General features: G+C 32.5%; 4 protein-coding genes across 4 annotated transcripts; 1 reads left to right on the top strand and 3 right to left on the bottom strand.

Moving 5' to 3' along the window:
• Window positions 1-829: 829 nt before the first annotated feature.
• On the bottom strand, window positions 830-1899 carry Tsp_11462 (conserved hypothetical protein). Its single transcript, XM_003372981.1, has 3 exons — window positions 1772-1899; window positions 940-1059; window positions 830-857 (listed from the first exon to the last, which is right to left on the bottom strand). The coding sequence occupies exons 1-3, from the start codon at window positions 1897-1899 to the stop codon at window positions 830-832; spliced, it is 276 nt and encodes a 91-aa protein (XP_003373029.1).
• A 2708-nt stretch (window positions 1900-4607) lies between these two features.
• On the top strand, window positions 4608-5332 carry Tsp_11461 (conserved hypothetical protein). The gene is made up of 3 exons (XM_003372980.1): window positions 4608-4691; window positions 4960-5052; window positions 5123-5332. The coding sequence occupies exons 1-3, from the start codon at window positions 4608-4610 to the stop codon at window positions 5330-5332; spliced, it is 387 nt and encodes a 128-aa protein (XP_003373028.1).
• A 136-nt stretch (window positions 5333-5468) lies between these two features.
• Window positions 5469-6101, bottom strand: Tsp_11460 (n(6)-adenine-specific DNA methyltransferase 2-like protein). The gene has a single exon (XM_003372979.1). It carries the CDS (start codon window positions 6099-6101, stop codon window positions 5469-5471), a length of 633 nt encoding a protein of 210 aa, XP_003373027.1.
• A 3627-nt stretch (window positions 6102-9728) lies between these two features.
• On the bottom strand, window positions 9729-17276 carry Tsp_11459 (conserved hypothetical protein). Its single transcript, XM_003372978.1, has 5 exons — window positions 17253-17276; window positions 14954-16644; window positions 13506-13658; window positions 10407-10551; window positions 9729-9908 (listed from the first exon to the last, which is right to left on the bottom strand). The coding sequence occupies exons 1-5, from the start codon at window positions 17274-17276 to the stop codon at window positions 9729-9731; spliced, it is 2193 nt and encodes a 730-aa protein (XP_003373026.1).
• Between the last annotated feature and the right edge of the window lie 784 nt (window positions 17277-18060).

The raw sequence follows: 18060 nt of genomic DNA, 5'->3' as shown, positions 1-18060 counted from the left end.
CAGTTCGTACAGTCGAGATCTGTGAAACACAAAAACACGGTCACAATCCGGTGGTTCCAATTCCCGGTCGCTCATTATTATAATTATTTTAATATTTTGGTAAAAATTTTGTTGATGCGCTTCAAAACGATGCAAATACCACCACTGATCCAGCCAACCAACCAACCGAGTGATGATATATGGAAAAGGAAAAATTTTATAGTCGACTTTTATAAGAAGCTGTCCAGAAAATTGATCTCATCAAAAGCGACCACACATACACACACATATGTAGAGTGAGAATAAGAGACGCCACATCATACTGACACCAGGCGAAAAAATTTGGAATAAAAAAGAGGCAAAAAGAAAGAAAAATCACACAACCAACGCGACGGGAAAGTAAAACATCACACTTTTAATAGATGAGAAAATGGTGGACGTGGAAACACAACGAACGGCCGGCCGCTTTGACAAGATCGATTGGAGAAAAATTTTTCAAAATCAAATTCAAAACGTCTAAGCTGAGGATCGAAACGCTCAACCAAGCCAAGCTTCTTCAATATTTTCAACTCTTCCAAATGACCATCATGACAAAATAAATATTCTTCACTGGGGAAACTGGGGGAAAAATTGCCTGATTGCACGCTTTAACTTCTTCTTGCTTCATCTCGGCTCAGCTAGATCGGTAGAATTCAACACAAACCAAGCATCGTAATAGAAATTGAAAGTAGAGAGAAAAAAAAACATTTTACAAATTGCTTTCAATTCAATTACCAACAGTCGACGAATGTGCAAAGAAGAAAAATTGCCTTTTAAAGCAGATACTTTAATTATAAAACAATTTATTACACTATATCCAATTTTCAATCAATGCATTTCTAAAATCCATTTATTTCAAATAAAACAATATTACTTTACACACAGACACACACGTATATGTACAAAAAATCCTAGGCTTACCTCGCTTTTGTAGGCAAAACCGATTCCATGTTATCCGTTTCCATTGCATATAATGGACTTGTAATACCAGCGGAAAAGTCAACTTCTGGTCGACATTTTCTGCCAGACTTCACTCTAGACCTGGACTTTATTACAGAAGAATTGGATACGTCCATTAATAAAGTTTCATCGTCACTCTAAATTGAACTAAAATTTAATTTTCAAAAAATTCATCCACTTTCAATATTTGATCAAATTAACCGATTACATAAATTTTTATAAAACCATCCACAATAAAATCAATCAAATCAACTATTATTTGAACGCGTTTTCTGTTCAAAATATAGTCTATATCAAATACATTTGCACTGTCATGGAAGTTTCCTCATAAATTTTCATACTTTGTAAAGCAACTGCATTTCAAACAGTATAAACAACAAAAAAATGCTTCATTATTAATAATATTATACAAAAATCAATACAAAGCAGCAAAGCTTAAATTATTTATAAATAGACATTTTATGATAAATTAAATTTAAGACAAAAGTCAACGAGAATTTCTCTCAAGTTTCAATCAAATACAAATTAGCTTAGCGTGCATGAGCTGACTGAATTTAAAAAAAAACGATTTCAACCATTGTCAATGAGCAACTTTAACAATTATACAATTTTAACAAATTTATAATGTTTATTAATAATGGAAAATTATTTTGAAAAACAACTGTTTAAAAACAAACATTTAATCTTATAAAATGAGAAATGTTTGCAAAAAAAATCAGCAAAAAAGATTTATTTAAAAATTTATATTTTTAAATAAAAAATAAATGCATTGTGCAATTAAATCAAAATTTACTCTATAATGTATTGCAAAACCATTAGCTCAGTGGTGATTTTAATCGAAAAGAACCAATGCCTATAAAATAATGCAATTTCAAAGACAAATACAGATACATCAGTTTTCATTTTCCGACTTTTCTTCATTAAGCTTCTGAATTATTCAAAATTATGATTAAATTTTTAAAAGTGAGATAAATTTTAAAAATTGCTCATAAAGAAGAATCAACTGTGCGTACAAATATTTGATCGGGCGAAAATGTAATCTTAAACTCCAAAAATTCATACTGTAATTCAAATTAACCGTATAATGAATTTCAAGCTTTATTTTAAAATTCAGTAAAATGTAGCAATAAATTTAGAAAGCTTTGTCAATTTTAGTTGTTGTTTTCATTTTGTGTGATTTTTAAAGATTCAATTTTTAAATGAGCTATTTGTTGACTGCGAATTATTCAACTTGGGTTTTTTTTGGTAAAAGTTCCCACAATTGATTGAGTTTGCATAATTATTTTCGTCATAATTCGTTGATATGCTAAATCACAGATTTTATTGTGAATTCAGAGTAGAGAAATGAAAAAACGATGGCTATAAACATTCTTAGTAGCAAAAAATGGAACTACCTAAACAGTTATTCAAGTTCCTTTTATATATCACTATAAACTGACAGTATGAAAAACACAAAAAAAGAATAAAATCTGAAACTTAGAAAGACTACTTTTACGCAAATTTGAAAAAGATGTAGATATTAATTTATTAGTTGTTTTTGTGATATTCCATGGTTCTTGAAAAAGATGAGCTGCAAAACTGTTCATAAGTGAAATGGAATTTCAGGTAAGTAATGTTAGATTTTTTTGAAATGTATTGCTGATTATTGACAGAAATATATTTAAAACAACAAATTTTAAAATGTGTTTGTTTGAATTTGAAAAAAAATATTAGCAGATAAAAAATGACAGTTTAGTAGGTGTCGGTTGAAGATTCATTGAAATGAATATGTGAAATAAATTTTTGAAAATTCAGAATCTGCTTTTTTTCCTTGAAGAAATAAACATGTGAATAAGTTACTTGATGATGGACATAATAACTTTATGTAAATAAATTTTACGGGCGACGATAACAGCAGTGATAAAAAATTTCACACAATGATAATTAAAGTGCATGAAATATGCATTTACATAATGTTTGAGCATTATTATGCGGTTGATTATTTTGCTTGATGTTCACAAAATGCTGTACACTTTACTTGTTCATGTAAGATGTTGACAAATGCTATTACAAAACAACAGCAGACGAAGAAAGTTAGATGTTCAAAATTTAAATACATTTTGAAGTAATAACAAATTTTTAAATCCACCATTCCGTGTATTTACATGTAAAAATTATGTTATAAAAATTAAAATTGAATTTAATAATAACAAAATATATTCAATTTTTGAATGTATGAAATGCCCTATTGTTATTTTATAATTTGAAAAAGTGATAATATTTGTGAGATGATTAATCCAGTGAATTAGCAACATTTGCGTTGATTTTCACTTTTTTAATAAATAAAAACTGTCACATGATTATGTGATTGTGAGATGAAGAAGAAAAATTAACGCAAAGATGAAAGGGTATGAGGGGTATAGTTGTGGCGCCATGAAAAGGTTAGAATTGAAGTTTTGGCGCCATTGACGGCAGGCAGGCAGGACCTGTTTGACCGAGGGGTCGTATTGGAAGCCGTGGGAGAGGGACCAAGTAGGGTATATAGATGAGAGCATGCACTGACAGAGCAGTGTTGTTTCGTTTTTTTTTCAAAAGTGTTCAATTTGCAATTTTACAACCACAATTCAAAGTAACTATCGTTTTATTCATTGCTCAGTATAATATTCATATTTTTGCAACATATTTATTTGCTTATTTCTCCACGCTGAAAGGGGTTCATTTGAAAAAAGGTGAGAAGTAATAAAAATTTGAAAATTTTTAATTTTCTCAGAACTATTTTTAAATTTCAACAAACAAATCACGAAAAATATTAATTTCTTCTATTCGAGTGTTTGTTTATTCAAATTTACATTTAAAAAATTTGCTTAATAACGATTTCTGTTCTGGTGAAAGTTGGCAACGCATTGCATGAATTGAAAATGAAGCAACGCACGCTTTTTGTCGAAAAATTGAAGCATTGGAAATATTGTTTTCTTCTCTATTTTCAATGAAAGCGAAAACAAAACAAGCAGCTTATCACTTACCACAAATAAACAAAAAAAATTACAATCATCTTTTTGAAGTTGACAGCTTTTCACAGTTATCACAGGACAGCTTTTGAAGGGAGCATTTTATCAGTGTTTGGGGTTTGGAAATTTCCACGCAAAATACAATGCAAATTTTCTCGTTCATTATACAAAAAGGCTCAAGCGGTAGTGAATTTTTGTCTTGCAAAAATTAGCATAACAAGTTCGAACTTTTTCACCTCTTCAACGTGTGAACACAATATTATTACATTTTAATGAAAAGTTGTATTATATTTTCTACGTAACGTCTTGTTTTGTTTTTTATTTCAAGAAAAATTAATACTACTTTTTTTGATTTGAAATTTTCTTATCGCTTCTAGATATGAATGACTTGGGTGATAATTTTGATGCTAACCTGCCACGAGTTCAAAAGCTACGACTTTCAGTGTGCAACCTTTTCCGGTGGTGCGTCAGTTTGAAAAGTTTTCAAATGGTAACATCCATTTTGTCTTTTCATTCATTATTTACAATTTTTTTTATTAATTATAAATTTGTATTTATTTTATATTTCATAATGATATTTTCTTTCAAAATAAATTATTACAGTTGCAATTTTTTCCATTAAAGCGGTATGGTTATTCGAAAATGTCCCACCAAATCGCATCTGAACTGTTGGAAGAACAATCCAATGCTCGTAACGCACTTTATCGACGCCATAAACATGAAATGGTAATTCATTTTGAAATTTCATTTATAATAATTAAATGGAAAATGTATTATTTATGTTTGAACAAAAAAAGGTGATGTTGTTTCGAATTAAAGAAATGGATACGGTAACTTTGTACAGTGGCACAAAAACGATGCTGGACATTAAAAAAAGAATGCAAAAACACTTGTTTCCATATATTGAAACACAAGTCATAAATGACTGTGGAATTGTAATTTCTTTTTTTTTTCAAATTTATAATAATCTCTCGTTGCATGCAATTTTTGACAGATCAAATGGACAAAATCTGACGTTAAAGATGTATTCAATTCATGTATGGGATTTGTGATCAAGGAGTCAATATTAAGTTTCCAACAACGAAAGGTATGAGAAATGCAAATTCTCACGTTCAACTGTTTCTGATTATATTATATATTCTGTTTACATTTTCTAGTCGGAGCTTTCTGAACGGCAGAAAAAAGAAGCTGCTGAACTTTACGATGTTCAGATGGAACAGTGGCTTAAACTTGAGTTTCGAAGAAAAAAAAACAAGCCAACTATGATTCCAGAAATTGATTTGGAAAAAGATGTTTCACTGTGGAACAATTCCATGCTTTCCACTCTGAACAACTTGCAGAAAAAGCAGAAGAAAAGATATAATTAATAACTGTTTTGCTTGAATAAATATTGTAAAAATAAATAACTTTGTTCTAGTTTTTTGTCCAGTTAAACTCGACATTATGCATTACAGACAAGCAGTGAAGAACAAAACATGTATACAACATTAAAATATTTTAATGCTAACTTTCAAAAGAACAAACATCACGAACCGTATTCAAATATACAGTTTCATAATTTACAAAACAGCCAAATTCATTTCCTAATTTTCTTTCGTGTTGCGGCGTGAAATTACATTTCGAAACATTGGGCAAAAGATTACTCAAATAGCTTTCCATAATAATACCAGTGGATACAATTATTTTACCGGTCGATAAGAACTTTGCCATAGCCACAACTTTTGAGAGGCATTCTTCGGACAAAAATGGAGGATCAGCAAGGACAATTGCACAAGAGTTAGCAAATTTGCATGATACAGTTTCAGGAGACTGGTAATCATAGAAGATGAAGTTACGATTGTGCTGCTTAAAGCGTTTGTCAAATTCAAAAAGTAAAAATTGGCCTTCTTTCTCAGGACAAATTTCAACCAGTTTGTCATATACTGAAGGTGAACAAAGGCAACCGACGTTTAAATTTGTATTCTTCAATGCACTTAAACATTCTTTAGCTAAAACTATCGACGTATTTTCATCGTACCAAAACTGACTCAGTTGCCAGTTTTCAGAAGTTTCTGAATCAAGTGCTTTGGCAAAATTAATCGCATTCAGACACTGTATCGCTTCTTCAGAAAGACAAATTTCATCATCGCTAGACATTAGATGTTTGAAAGAGTTAAAGAAAGAGGTGTTTGAAAACAATTACAGTACAAATAGTATATGATTATCAAGTTTAATAAGCAAAATTCAGCTAATCCAACTTATTAGTTCACTTTTATGAGTGTTTTAGGCATAAATTATTGATTTCATATGTATTTTGGATTTTAAATATTAATAAATTTAATCAATTAAAGATTTATTTTTTAGTATGATTAGTAAGAGGTATGAACACAACATTTGCTGTTTCCAATAAAGTAATTCTTTTTTTTATTAAACTTGTTTGTTATTTGTAAATATTTCATTAAGTGTAATTTAAACTAATTACATAATAAATAGCAATTAATTTTAATTCAAAAAAGGGGACCCAAAAGTTACACGTTAGAAATGTCAAAAATAAATGCGGAAATTAAAATGTTAATTTGCATAAATAAAAATTTTAATTTAATGAATCAGTCATCTCTAGTAGGTTTTTTCTCAATTTCTATGACATTTTAATAACTATGACCTTGCCATATTTATTCATTTACTTAATTTGCAAATTTGAGATAAAGTGAATCAAAGTCTGTTTTTACTTTAGAAATGTATCATCGCTTTTATGTCATAAATAATTTTGTACAGACAGGGACGTGAATGCCAATAAAATTAACTTAATCAGTCTGACAAAGTATGAATAATTGTTGTCTAGTTGAATAAAGGATGGAGAGCAAGAGAGTCTTTTTTTAATATGGTGCTCAAATATACCTTATATATTAAAATATGAATGGACAATTTTGAATAAATTTACACTCCATGAAAATTTTTGCATAAAAATTGTGCGTCAAAGTTGATAAGATTAATTGCCAATAAATGAAAATGAAAAATACTGTCAATATCATCAAAATATGATAAAATACAGTTGATTGTTTAAAACATTGATTTCATGTTTGATATTTAATTTTTTTATTAATTTTTCCACAACAAATTTCAACTCACAGCAACACTGTGTGTGTGTGTGTGTGTGTGTGTAAAGATTAAAAAAGCCTTCTCTACTAGCATCATTGCAATAGCGCAAAGGTAACCTGTTGAACAATTGCTAAAGGAAAGAAAGTTGACAAAGTTAATCAAAATTGGTTTTGTGCATTTTATAAAGAAAACAGACAGACAGTTGCTTAACGCGTAATGACATTTCATACAATGCGCTAATCAATCTTTTCTAAGTATTTGCCTCTTCATGTTGCCATATAACACAGCACAACTGTAATAATTTATAACAAAATAAATTCCCAATATATACATTTACAAATATATTAACTGCTTGAAAATGTATTTTTCTTTTTGATTTATTAATAAAGTTAAAAATGTTAATGAATAAATAAATAAATATATATAACAAATGCAAATGATTTGTTATTTTATTGTAAATTTCTTTTAATGATTGTTTATTAAAATTGAATAAATGTCAAATCAGTGGCCAAGCAGGGACAGTGGAACAGCTTGATATTGATGCAAATTGTTTGAAAGTTGTCGTAAAGTTGTCTTTGATGAGGAAGTAAATGACGTGCTAATTTCTTTGACGATGGCCACATTTTCGACCTTGATGCGACCTGACTGATGTCGGCTTTTCTTTTTCTTTGGTCAGTCAACATTGATGCAGTTGGATGAATAGGTTTGTCAAATTGTGGTCGAATTCAGCCATTGAGTGACATCCCACTTTGGCTTGATTGTATAGTATCCCTGGCTTGTTGTTCAGTCAGGCCACATTAGGATCCAAAGTTCAAGACAGCAGCAGAAAATTGGGTTGTCGTCCTGAAATTCATCAGTCGCCGCAAAGTGACCGGTCGGCTTCTGTATTGCATTGAGTGAGCAAAGGTTTTAGCGGTTTTAGATCGACCTCAGCTGACCTTTTCATGCATGTTTAATTATGCGACGGCGTAATTGGACCGATCAACCTGGGAATGGAGGCGCTTCATTGACCACCTCCTTCAATGTACCAGTGTCAGTTCATCTGATCAACTTCCTTTCTCACGTGCTGATCATCGGGTGGCAGGTGGCAAAGCCGACGCCTGATTTGTTTACAGATATCCGTAAAGGTACCTCTTAATTCGACCAGCTGCGGTCACAACAGCGCACAATTTCATTCAATCAACTTTTTCACCAACACGCTTACTAAGACAACAACTGTAAGCTTCTGAGCTGAACGAACATCCGGTCAACCGACCTAATCGTTTGGAAACAGGATGTTGCAAAAATGGCAAAATTATAATACTACGTTTTACAAAAACAACCTTCAGCAGTCATTTTCTAGAACGGAAGAAAATCGAATCAATACCGACCTACCTGCCCATCTATCTACCTGCCTGCCACATCCCTCACAACTGAGAAAAAGCGACAAATCCGTTACTATAGAAGCAATTTGCAAAATTCACTCTCCAACACACACTGATATTCAAGAATGAAAATTGTTTTCTTCTTTTTTTTACAATCCATTCTTCTACACTATGCACAAGGGGTTGATATGCTTTTGTGCTTTATTGCATGCAGGTCAAAATGGCATCTCAGATCACATTACCACAGAGTGGATAAGCTTACATTTCGTGTGGTCCTCACAGAAAATGTGTAACTCAATACAACGCAGAGACGACTTTGATTTCAACATTAGCTATCGTTGTGATAACTTTATCAATTGCTGCTATTTATGAAACTGTGCACTTAGTTGTAAAAATTTGCTCGAGCATTTCATTATTTTCAACATAGAATAAAAAGTAAAAGTCTATATTTTGCAATATAATTTTTCTATTCTTCACATATTATACAATTTTTTCATTTAAGCTTTATGTACAATTTTAATTTGCAAAATTTGAAATGAAAAAACAAAAAATAAATTAAACTTTAAATTATAATCAAAACCAGTATTTTTTTGTTGAAATAAAATTTGATTTAAGAAAATTGTACTTATTTTTAACCGATCAACTCTGATGAATAATTAAAAATTAATATTTAATTAATTTAACGACAACGCAGTTGCGTAAAGAATTTTCTAGCTAGAATCACAATCACTAACGTGGAAGAGAAAGTTTTTGAATAATTTAAAAATTATTTCTCTGTTTCTATTCATAATTTATAATTTGTACAATTAGTGTAGTGCAAATATTTTCCATCATTTTGCAGTCGATGAAAACAAGTTGCTCTTCAAGAAGTAAAAATCTAATAATGATAATAATAATAATAATAATAATCGAACGCAGCAAAATTTATTATGTAGTTCTCATTTCAGTACATGCCAATTAATTTGAAATATTCAAGTGACACACTTGAAACAACTGTTTTCAAGGAAAATTATCATTCCATTAAAAATTAAGTGCCTTAAGTTGAAGAAAAAAATTGTTCAAAAGAAACAAACAAACAAGCAAACAAGCGAACAAAAAGTAAAGAAATTGATGATCAATAAGTACATCAGACGAGTGATTTGTAATCACGATTGGAAAATTTAGCAAAATTAAGAAGAAATTGATTTCGAAATAGAAATCATAATACAAGAAAATTGCATTCTCATAAAAAAAATTGTATCCATTTTTTGAATATTGTTTTGTCATTATAAAAAATGAAAAAACCAAAAGATTCAATTAATGAGAAGTAGATTGGATTCGATTATTCGAGTTGTTCTAAAAAATTAGGCGATTTGAAATATTCAGGTATTTGATCGTCCATTCGAGCAATAACTTTGTAAATGGATTTTTTCCAAGATGGTTCCGCATCTCGACCTGACAGAACAGCGTTGAAAAATTCGTGCAACGTTGCTTCAACCACCCGTCTAAAACTGGCAGGAGCCTAAAAATGTTGAAAATTATTATTACCACTTTTCATCAGTGAAAATTTAATCCACCCTAAAAATGCACCCACCATCTTACAATGGTCTAATTTAACGGTTTGTGCACTAGATTAATTTTTGAATTTATGCCTTTTCAATGTTAGCACAATAATTCATTCACCGTTGGTCTGTTGATGGTTGGTTGATAATTTATAGAAAATTGCCCCTACCCTTCACAGTGCACTTAGTTCCGGTAGGTACTGTTCAAAGGTGACCTGTACTCATTCCAGCCGAAAGCAGAAAAAGAAAACGGCTAACTTGCTTTTCCATAACGGTAGCCCTTTGAAAATTTCAAACCAGTTCCACCGCTTAAACAAGCCCCCTCCCCCTCAACCTAGCATCCTCCCTCTCCGATGAATAACACAGCCCTGCCCTCGTATGCTGCCAGCTACAGAACGTATGCCCGTATGGAAAATTCTACAGAACCTGTGCTTTGACAGCCAATAAAATTCATTTACCTGAACGTGATTGTTGCGGTTGTAGTGCAAATTTAACACTTTGTACAATTCCGAATCAACACTAACTGTAATGTCGGCTTCAGAACGGGCACCTTCGCTCACTGCTTGTCTGGCGTACTTTTCCATTTGAATGTAATAAAATTCTCTGAAATACAAAACAATAATTATTTATTCTCATCTTTCTTTTTTTTTCATTTTTCATTTCATCGAAAATTGTCAATTTCAAATTTTACAATGACAATCACAATTAGCATCGCTTTTTTTTACAATTTAACCATGCTTTATGCGTAATATTGAAAAAAATTCTTTTTTGATCAATTGTTATTTTTCAACCTAGAGTATGAATAATGATTTAAAAATTCACAAGTGATATCTATTCTTGCTTTCACATTTGACATCTGTAAGCTTTTCACGGTGAAAACTTTTCTAGTCGACGAAGCAGATTACTATTTTTCCATTCGACGTTTCTTTTCATTGAAAAGAGTCAATGTCTGTCCGAGTGCATTAAAAATCGTGCAAGCGCATGCAATATATGCACGCATAGATGTATATTGTGAGTTTTTTCTTTCCTTCGCTGTTGAAATGTGCAGTTTCAAAATTAATTAATCATCGAATTAGACAAGATGCTCGGACAAATGGGAGAAGAGTTCAGTGAAGCGCAATTGAAAACGCTCCATTCTGAAAATTCATGTCTCAACGCGGTGGTAATCGGATCCAGGCCTCTTTATGGTCGTTGATTTGGTCAACCGATCCAGAAAGTGACACGACTCTTGGAAACAAAAGTCGACTGCTAATGGGCTTTTCGTCCCTGAAGAACACCTTGTTGACACACCTGTACGCCTGATTGGCTCCTTCAAGCTAGCACTATTTGTCCGCTGACGAACGTGCCCAGCTAGCGCTTCTTGAAAGCCTAGTTTCATTAGCCATTCAACGGCATCAATAATGCCTGACCGAAAACGATGCATTAAGGAGATGAAAAGTTATCGCTTGTACGGCAAATTGAGAAGCTGAGCACAATCTGTTGCCATCACGTTGAGCAAACAGGCCTGCATCCCGGAAACGGTTCACCGATATTGGACAAAAGCATTACAGCATGCCTATTATTCCCCAGCACAACAACAAACATGCTCAATAGAAAAAACAAAAACAAAATGATCAATGCAATAGTAATAATAATAATATTATTATTATTACCAAGTAAGCCAGCCTGCTTATTTGTCAACACATTGCAGATATTAATGTAATTGAAAAGGAACTGAAAAAACAATGATTGTCGCAAAAAAATTCATTCCACAATTGAAAATGAAATGAAATATAATAAAATGCAAATGAGTAGTTTGCAATTATTGAATTGTACAATTTTTCTATCATATCAGAGAGATTAGTCAGATTTATTAGAAGCTAAAGTAAGCTTAATTGCAAAGCCTTAAAATGTTAATCCGAGAAAAGAAATTGAACAGTCAATAAGTAATTCAAGAAAATTATTACACTTTGAAATATTTCTAATATACTACTTGCATTTCTTTATTTCATTTCAAACTACTTAATTATAAAGAAAAAAAAAGAAACATAATGATGCAATTTTTTTCCAGTATAAAGTAATTTTAAACTTTACATATTCATATTTCGAAAAAAATTTTTTTTACAAAACCTATGAAAAAAAGACAGTGAATTTAATATACATATGTACATACATATATGTATATGTATGTATAAATATGTGTACGTGCAAATATATTAAAATAGTGAAGATTGAAATATGGAGCGATTTGGTCTAGTAATCTAATCTACTTAATGATTGCATCACCAGTAGTCGTTTATATGATCAGCGATAAACGACAATGACCAAGACGGCCAACTGCGTCAATGTCTGTTCAGCAGGACTATTCAAAGAACTTTGCCAATTGGAGTAATCTTTCAAAGTAATTGGATTGGGATTTGAGGCAAAAGCGAAAACAGCAACTCAAGAGAAACAAGCGTAAAGAATAGCAATCGTAAGATATAGCCAGAGAAAAGGGCACTGTTTGAAGAGAATGAAGCGCTTTGATCTCTTTTGTCCTGTTGAAACCAATTGTGCAAAAAGCTAGCATGATGATGCATACACGTCCGCTTGCTTTCCAAAGAAATACTCAAGCTTTAATAAATGATTCAAGTTATCAACTTTAAAATTAAAGTATAAAAAAGGCAATCAGATTCGATGCGCACAAAAGCCAACCCAGCTCTCAATCAACCAACCGTACATAACAACTCTAACAATGAGCAAAGTTGTGTCTTAAATTATTGGAACAAAACGGAAAGTGCCGAACAAATTTCAATTAAACAACTTAATAAAAGTGTTTCAAAGAATATTATTAAACTGATAACTTTGAGCAATATATAATGTTAAAAATAAACAAACATTTGTCCCATATTAGAATAAACTTTCGTCTAATAAGTGTATTTTTGAAATAAATTTTAATAAAAGTTGAACCCCTACTTTGTGCAATGTAATGTAATGTAATGTTCCGACCTTAAGTTGAGCTATTTATTAAATGACCAACTCTATGCTAATGAAGCATGCTTTAAAATGGAGGGAATAGAAATTCCGTAACAAGAAGAATAAAAACAAAAAATATTTCATAACAGAATGAAAATGAGCCTCGGTTTCAATACTGTAAAAAAGCATTCTTGCGCTGTTTTGTGAACATTTGCAGGAAGTTTGCTTGGGCTAGTTTTCAGCTTTTCATTCATTGACTTTAATGTATTTTTTTTCTTTTTCAAACAAAACGGAAAAGACAAGGCCAAGGCGACCGACTTAACGAAGGGCATTTTAGTGGATAAATTAAAACCAACGGTCTTGATTAAATTTCCCACCGCAAAAGGCGGCCTAGCAAGGCACAATGGCGACAGTGGACAATCATCGCCGGTCTCTTGAGGGCAAGCGGTCGACGAACGATGACCGAGGTCGGCGTCGAGAAGCATCTTACAGCGATTAATGGCAAAGCCGGAATTAGAGACTCAATAAAGTAAATAATAACTCAAGAAGTCGTTATGCCAACTTTGTAGCCTCAGGGGACCGTTATGCTTTCAACGCAAAACTAGTCAGTTGATGTTACTTACCGAAAATTTGAAAACCATTTCACCAGTTGAGCGGTATTATTTTTGTTGAAACGAATATCCGGAAAGAAGGCTTTCAACAATACACTGCTCGGATATCTTGTGTAGAAGAACATCAGTTTCGCTTTTCGCAGATGCATCGGCGTCAAGGTTGTGCTGAAACAACAACAACAAACACTCATCTACTGATAGCATGATCTTCAAACATGCCCCAAAAATGATAAAACGAAGAAGCAAAAATTACAATTATCATGACCTCAATGCATTGCAATTATGACGTGATGAAAGATTTATATCCGGTTTAACTTTTACTGACAAGCTTAGGTTGAACTTTAATGCAATGAAATAACGCCGGAAAGCGTGCCATGCTTAACGCTGACGTTTCCCACTCTCTGCTTTGGCACCCATTCACACAATAGCGACAGTGAATTAATTGCTGCAATTCACATGAAGCCATCTCTATAGCAATGGCTTGCCCCTGGGATAAGGGCCACTTCCTCGGGAATAAATTTCACAAAACTAACTTCTATTCTTTTTTTTCTAATTTTACCTTTCACAAGAAAAAATCAACAATGTAATATCATATCTGATGCATGTAGGACTTGTGCCCAACGACAATAATTATCTGTAATGCATTCAATCTGTTTCGTTTGATAAAAGGCAAAATAAATTTTCCTCATAAAGTCAAACAGCGTACATTTATTTATAAGGCTTGAAAAATAGTCCAACTCGAATAAACAAGAATTACATAAATTAATGTTCATGTAATAATAATAATAATTAAACTGTTATATATATATAAATAATTAAACAACAAAAAAACTATTTTGCATTTTATTGTAAAATGTAAACTATTTATCTCATTGTTAAGATATCTTTTCATTAATGACTCTTATTAATTAATTAATTAATTAATTAACCGATCATTTGCTGGGATGCTCTTTACATTTACATTTACAATACAGCACTGCTTTTCACAAAGCTATCTCTTACTCTATCACATTGTTCAATTATTTTAACCAGTCATGCTTTATTAAAACAGAGTGATTAGTGGTGAAGCTTTACAAAAATGACATATTTGTAATGAAGATTCGTTTTGTGACTTAATTCAGAGTAATTTATAAATTTGAAAAAATTTAATTATATGCAACTAATAGCTTATAAAACAACTAACTGGCTCATTTCTAGGTTGCCATAAAAAACAGTGTACTAGTTAAAGACGTGCAAAAAGCAGTTTACATTTTTTTTCAATATTAACGCATTCTAATTAACTATTATAATCATTGTTGGCTATTCTATATATTTAATCCTTTTATTCTAAAACATTTTAGCAGTTTAAAACTTTATAGTTTTAATGATGAAGAAGCTGAAAAAAACTGAAAATTTAATTTAATATATTTTAAAGAGATTATTAGTAGTGCCCTAATAAATAACTCAAATAAAAAAGTTACTTTTGGGCTTGAGGAATTTCAGCGCCATGCGTCACTTCAGCTTCAGTTCCTTCAGACTGGGATGGACTGTTTGGTTCAAATTCTGCTTCGTCATATCCAAATCCACCTGCGACAGCTACCATTGATGGAGGATATCCACCGGTTAAGAAGCTTCCTGTTTGTCTGTATTCACTTTGACTTTCATCTGATCGCCCAGGTGTAACTCGATTCACCCTTGTATCAGTAACTTTGCTGCGTCTTTTCCTTGGTATGACCAAGCCTGAAAAAGCGGTAGCTGGCTCAGCTACGCCAACCGTTGTAGTAGGCTTTGCTGAATCTCCTCCTTGTAAGCTGGCTGCCATTGGGTGAAAATTGAAACACCCTTGAAACGCCGGATAAATAGAACTAGCATCCGTATGACGAGGTGGGAAGCAACCTGGTGCATTAAGCGTTGGCCCAAGAGGAAATGATCCAGGCGCTAGTGGGTTAGAATAGCCAAACGGTCCACAGTAAAATGGTCTCAAGTGTGGTTCGTTGAAAAACAGTCCATTCCTGGGTGCGGCTATTGATCCGTTGCTCAGTTCTGCGCTAGTCGCTTGGTGGCTACGTAAATTCATCGCAATAGGCGTGACAGAAGCTGATCGAAGCGACTGCAAAAAATTTTCCACTGCCTTATCAATACAGGAAGTCACTGTTGACATTAACTGAGACTTAAAACGATCTGCCAAAGTTTGAATTTCTTTAGCAGATAAAAGCAGTTCCAAACCATCTCGACGTTTTCCATCATCCATAGTGGTAAATTCGTTTTTCAAAAACGCAAGCCGTTGATGTTCAGTTAAAGTTTCTATGTATCGTCGTTGCATGATCAGTAGCTCATTTTGCATGTCCTTCAAATTCTTTTTGTCAATATCTGCGCAAGTAGTTTGCTTTGGTGATTCATTTTGAGCTGTTGAACTGTCAGCTTGAGATGCCTCGACTTTTCGCTCATTCAGCTCTATCTCATCAGTGTCGTCATCAATCATATCCTCACAATCTTCTTCCTCCTCATCGTAGAATGAATCAACTTGGCCTCGGGTCTCCAACTGCTGCGGCTGATATCGCTTTCTGCGAGAGGTGGTTTGCTGGCTGATAGTCTGTGAGCCGGCTTGAGGCTCAGGGGAATTTCCAGAAGAAGACATCGACGCTGACACACAAGGTGAAACGCTTTGTATATAGTTAATGATGTTCTCAACGCGAGCCTTCTTTTGCATCTGAGTACCATCAGCATCAGATATCGTTCGATTTAGTTGGTTTTCTGAAGTTATGCTCATCTCAGCTGAATCGTTTTTTTCAGAAGAGCTACAATCTAAAGATCCTTTGAAACTTTCTTCCTCACCCAGTGATTCAGCCACCGGTGACGTAGATTCTTCGGCGTTACCAGATTGCCCACCACGGCCAGGAGACGAGAAGCAAAAAATAGAGCTATACGTATTCCGAGGCTCGCCGGCGTCAACTCGTTGACGTACACGCTTCAACTTTGTTTTCGGTTTTTCCACTGAACAGTCTTTAATATTTTGTTGCAGGCGACCGTTTTCTGACTGATATCCAGGGTAAAATGTGCTCGAATTAGCAAATGAGTTGGTCAGTGACAAAGCGGCGGACGGAAACGAGCCGGCAAAGGACTGATGATTGGGCGAAGTCTGAAAACCGACCGACATCTGTCCAGTGTATGACTAAAACTGGGGGAATATTTTCAGGCCGACCCACTGTTAACTTGCCTGGCCAATCACAAACTGGAGACACGCCTTTGCACCTATAATCAGCCAATCAGATTTTAAAATTCAGTGGGACAAGTATTGTTCAGCTGCAGATGCGAACTGCAGTTAGCGAAATCATGCCGTCGACTCGGTTCAGGTCAAGCTGTATTGAAATGTAAGCCAATCTTGCAAAGAAGCTTCAGTTACCGACTAGCAAATTCAGAATTGATGAAAACAATGACATCTGAGAACAAATACGCAACATAATGATGGTAAAATTACACATACACAAACTAATCTAAACGTGTCAGAAAATAACGTGAGCTAGGAAAATAACAAACAAAAGCCATTCAGTTTGATAATATGCTAAAATGAAAAGATTATTTTCTTTCATCAAATGCAAACACTTTTTATAAACAATGCATCTAATTTATTTATAAACGGAAGTGACTGTATAGCGCGATACATTTTAGTATTGTATTCACGTCATCATTTTATGCACGACCAAGTAACTCCTGACTTAAACACTGAACAAACGCAATTAAGCAGGATTGGGCATGGTTTAAAAACTGCTTTGAACTGACTGTAATACTACTTTCATCGAGCATAAATTCTTAACTGAAAGATTAAAACATGTATTTTTTAAATAAAATAACTTTTTTCATATTTACGGTTCAAAATTAAATAAAACTTCATACATATATTATAATCACGCATCAAATTGCTAAAAGTATTTTATGATACTCTTTTTACTTATATAAACTAATGATCAAAACGAGGAAAATAATCATCTAGTTAATCATGAATTCTAATCTTCCAAACAATAACAAAGGCATATTTCAAGTGCACATAATATTGAACTTCTTTTAAATACTTAAAATATTTAATGTGCGTTTACAATCAATACATTTTAAAAATTCCTTCATCTTAGTCATTGTTAACTTCCTGCTTGCAAAAAATGCGTTATTCAACAGTGGAGGAAGAATAAACAATGAGTAAAGGAAAGTTAGATGCCTAATACAGAATGGTATCCTTAAAAATCAATACAGTTAAAAATCAGATATCGATAGCTTCTTGTATAATATAATGATGTGATTCATCTGTTTCGACAAAAATGCTACTGCTTTCCTGATTTTGTGACTGCCGATGTTAGTCATAGTTTATTTGATGATTAAGCATTTTGTATGTTTAGATGTTGATTAAATTCCTCCTCTAAATTATAAAAAATGGTTACTAAAAAATTTACTTACCATACAGATAAATTCATTTTGCTATTTGAAATTATTTTGAATATTTATTTGTTTCATATTTGTTTTTGCATAAAGCAATGATCTTTTAATTTAGACCATTTATAAATATAAAAAATTATTTTTTTGAATTTGGAAATATTGT

This window comes from Trichinella spiralis (genome assembly GCF_000181795.1).
Source record: "Trichinella spiralis strain ISS 195 chromosome Unknown Scfld7, whole genome shotgun sequence".
NCBI lineage: Eukaryota > Metazoa > Nematoda > Enoplea > Trichinellida > Trichinellidae > Trichinella > Trichinella spiralis.
This window is presented reverse-complemented; position numbering and strand designations above follow the sequence as displayed.

Bases quoted from the DNA above. Each gene is read 5' to 3' on its own strand.
- Tsp_11462 (XM_003372981.1), bottom strand. From the start codon at position 1,899: ATGAAGAAAAGTCGGAAAATGAAAACTGATGTATCTGTATTTGTCTTT. The intron at 1,060-1,771 runs GTAAATTTTGAT...AATAAAGTCCAG, and splicing joins GTTTTGCAATACATTATAGA to GTCTAGAGTGAAGTCTGGCA. The intron at 858-939 runs GTAAGCCTAGGA...AATGGATTTTAG, and splicing joins GTTTTGCCTACAAAAGCGAG to AAATGCATTGATTGAAAATT.
- Tsp_11461 (XM_003372980.1), top strand. From the start codon at position 4,608: ATGTCCCACCAAATCGCATCTGAACTGTTGGAAGAACAATCCAATGCT. The intron at 4,692-4,959 runs GTAATTCATTTT...AATTTTTGACAG, and splicing joins GACGCCATAAACATGAAATG to ATCAAATGGACAAAATCTGA. The intron at 5,053-5,122 runs GTATGAGAAATG...TACATTTTCTAG, and splicing joins TAAGTTTCCAACAACGAAAG to TCGGAGCTTTCTGAACGGCA.
- Tsp_11460 (XM_003372979.1), bottom strand. From the start codon at position 6,101: ATGTCTAGCGATGATGAAATTTGTCTTTCTGAAGAAGCGATACAGTGT.
- Tsp_11459 (XM_003372978.1), bottom strand. From the start codon at position 17,276: ATGCTCGATGAAAGTAGTATTACA. The intron at 13,659-14,953 runs GTAACTTTTTTA...TTGTTGTTTCAG, and splicing joins GAAATTCCTCAAGCCCAAAA to CACAACCTTGACGCCGATGC. The intron at 10,552-13,505 runs GTAAGTAACATC...TTTGTATTTCAG, and splicing joins AAATGGTTTTCAAATTTTCG to AGAATTTTATTACATTCAAA.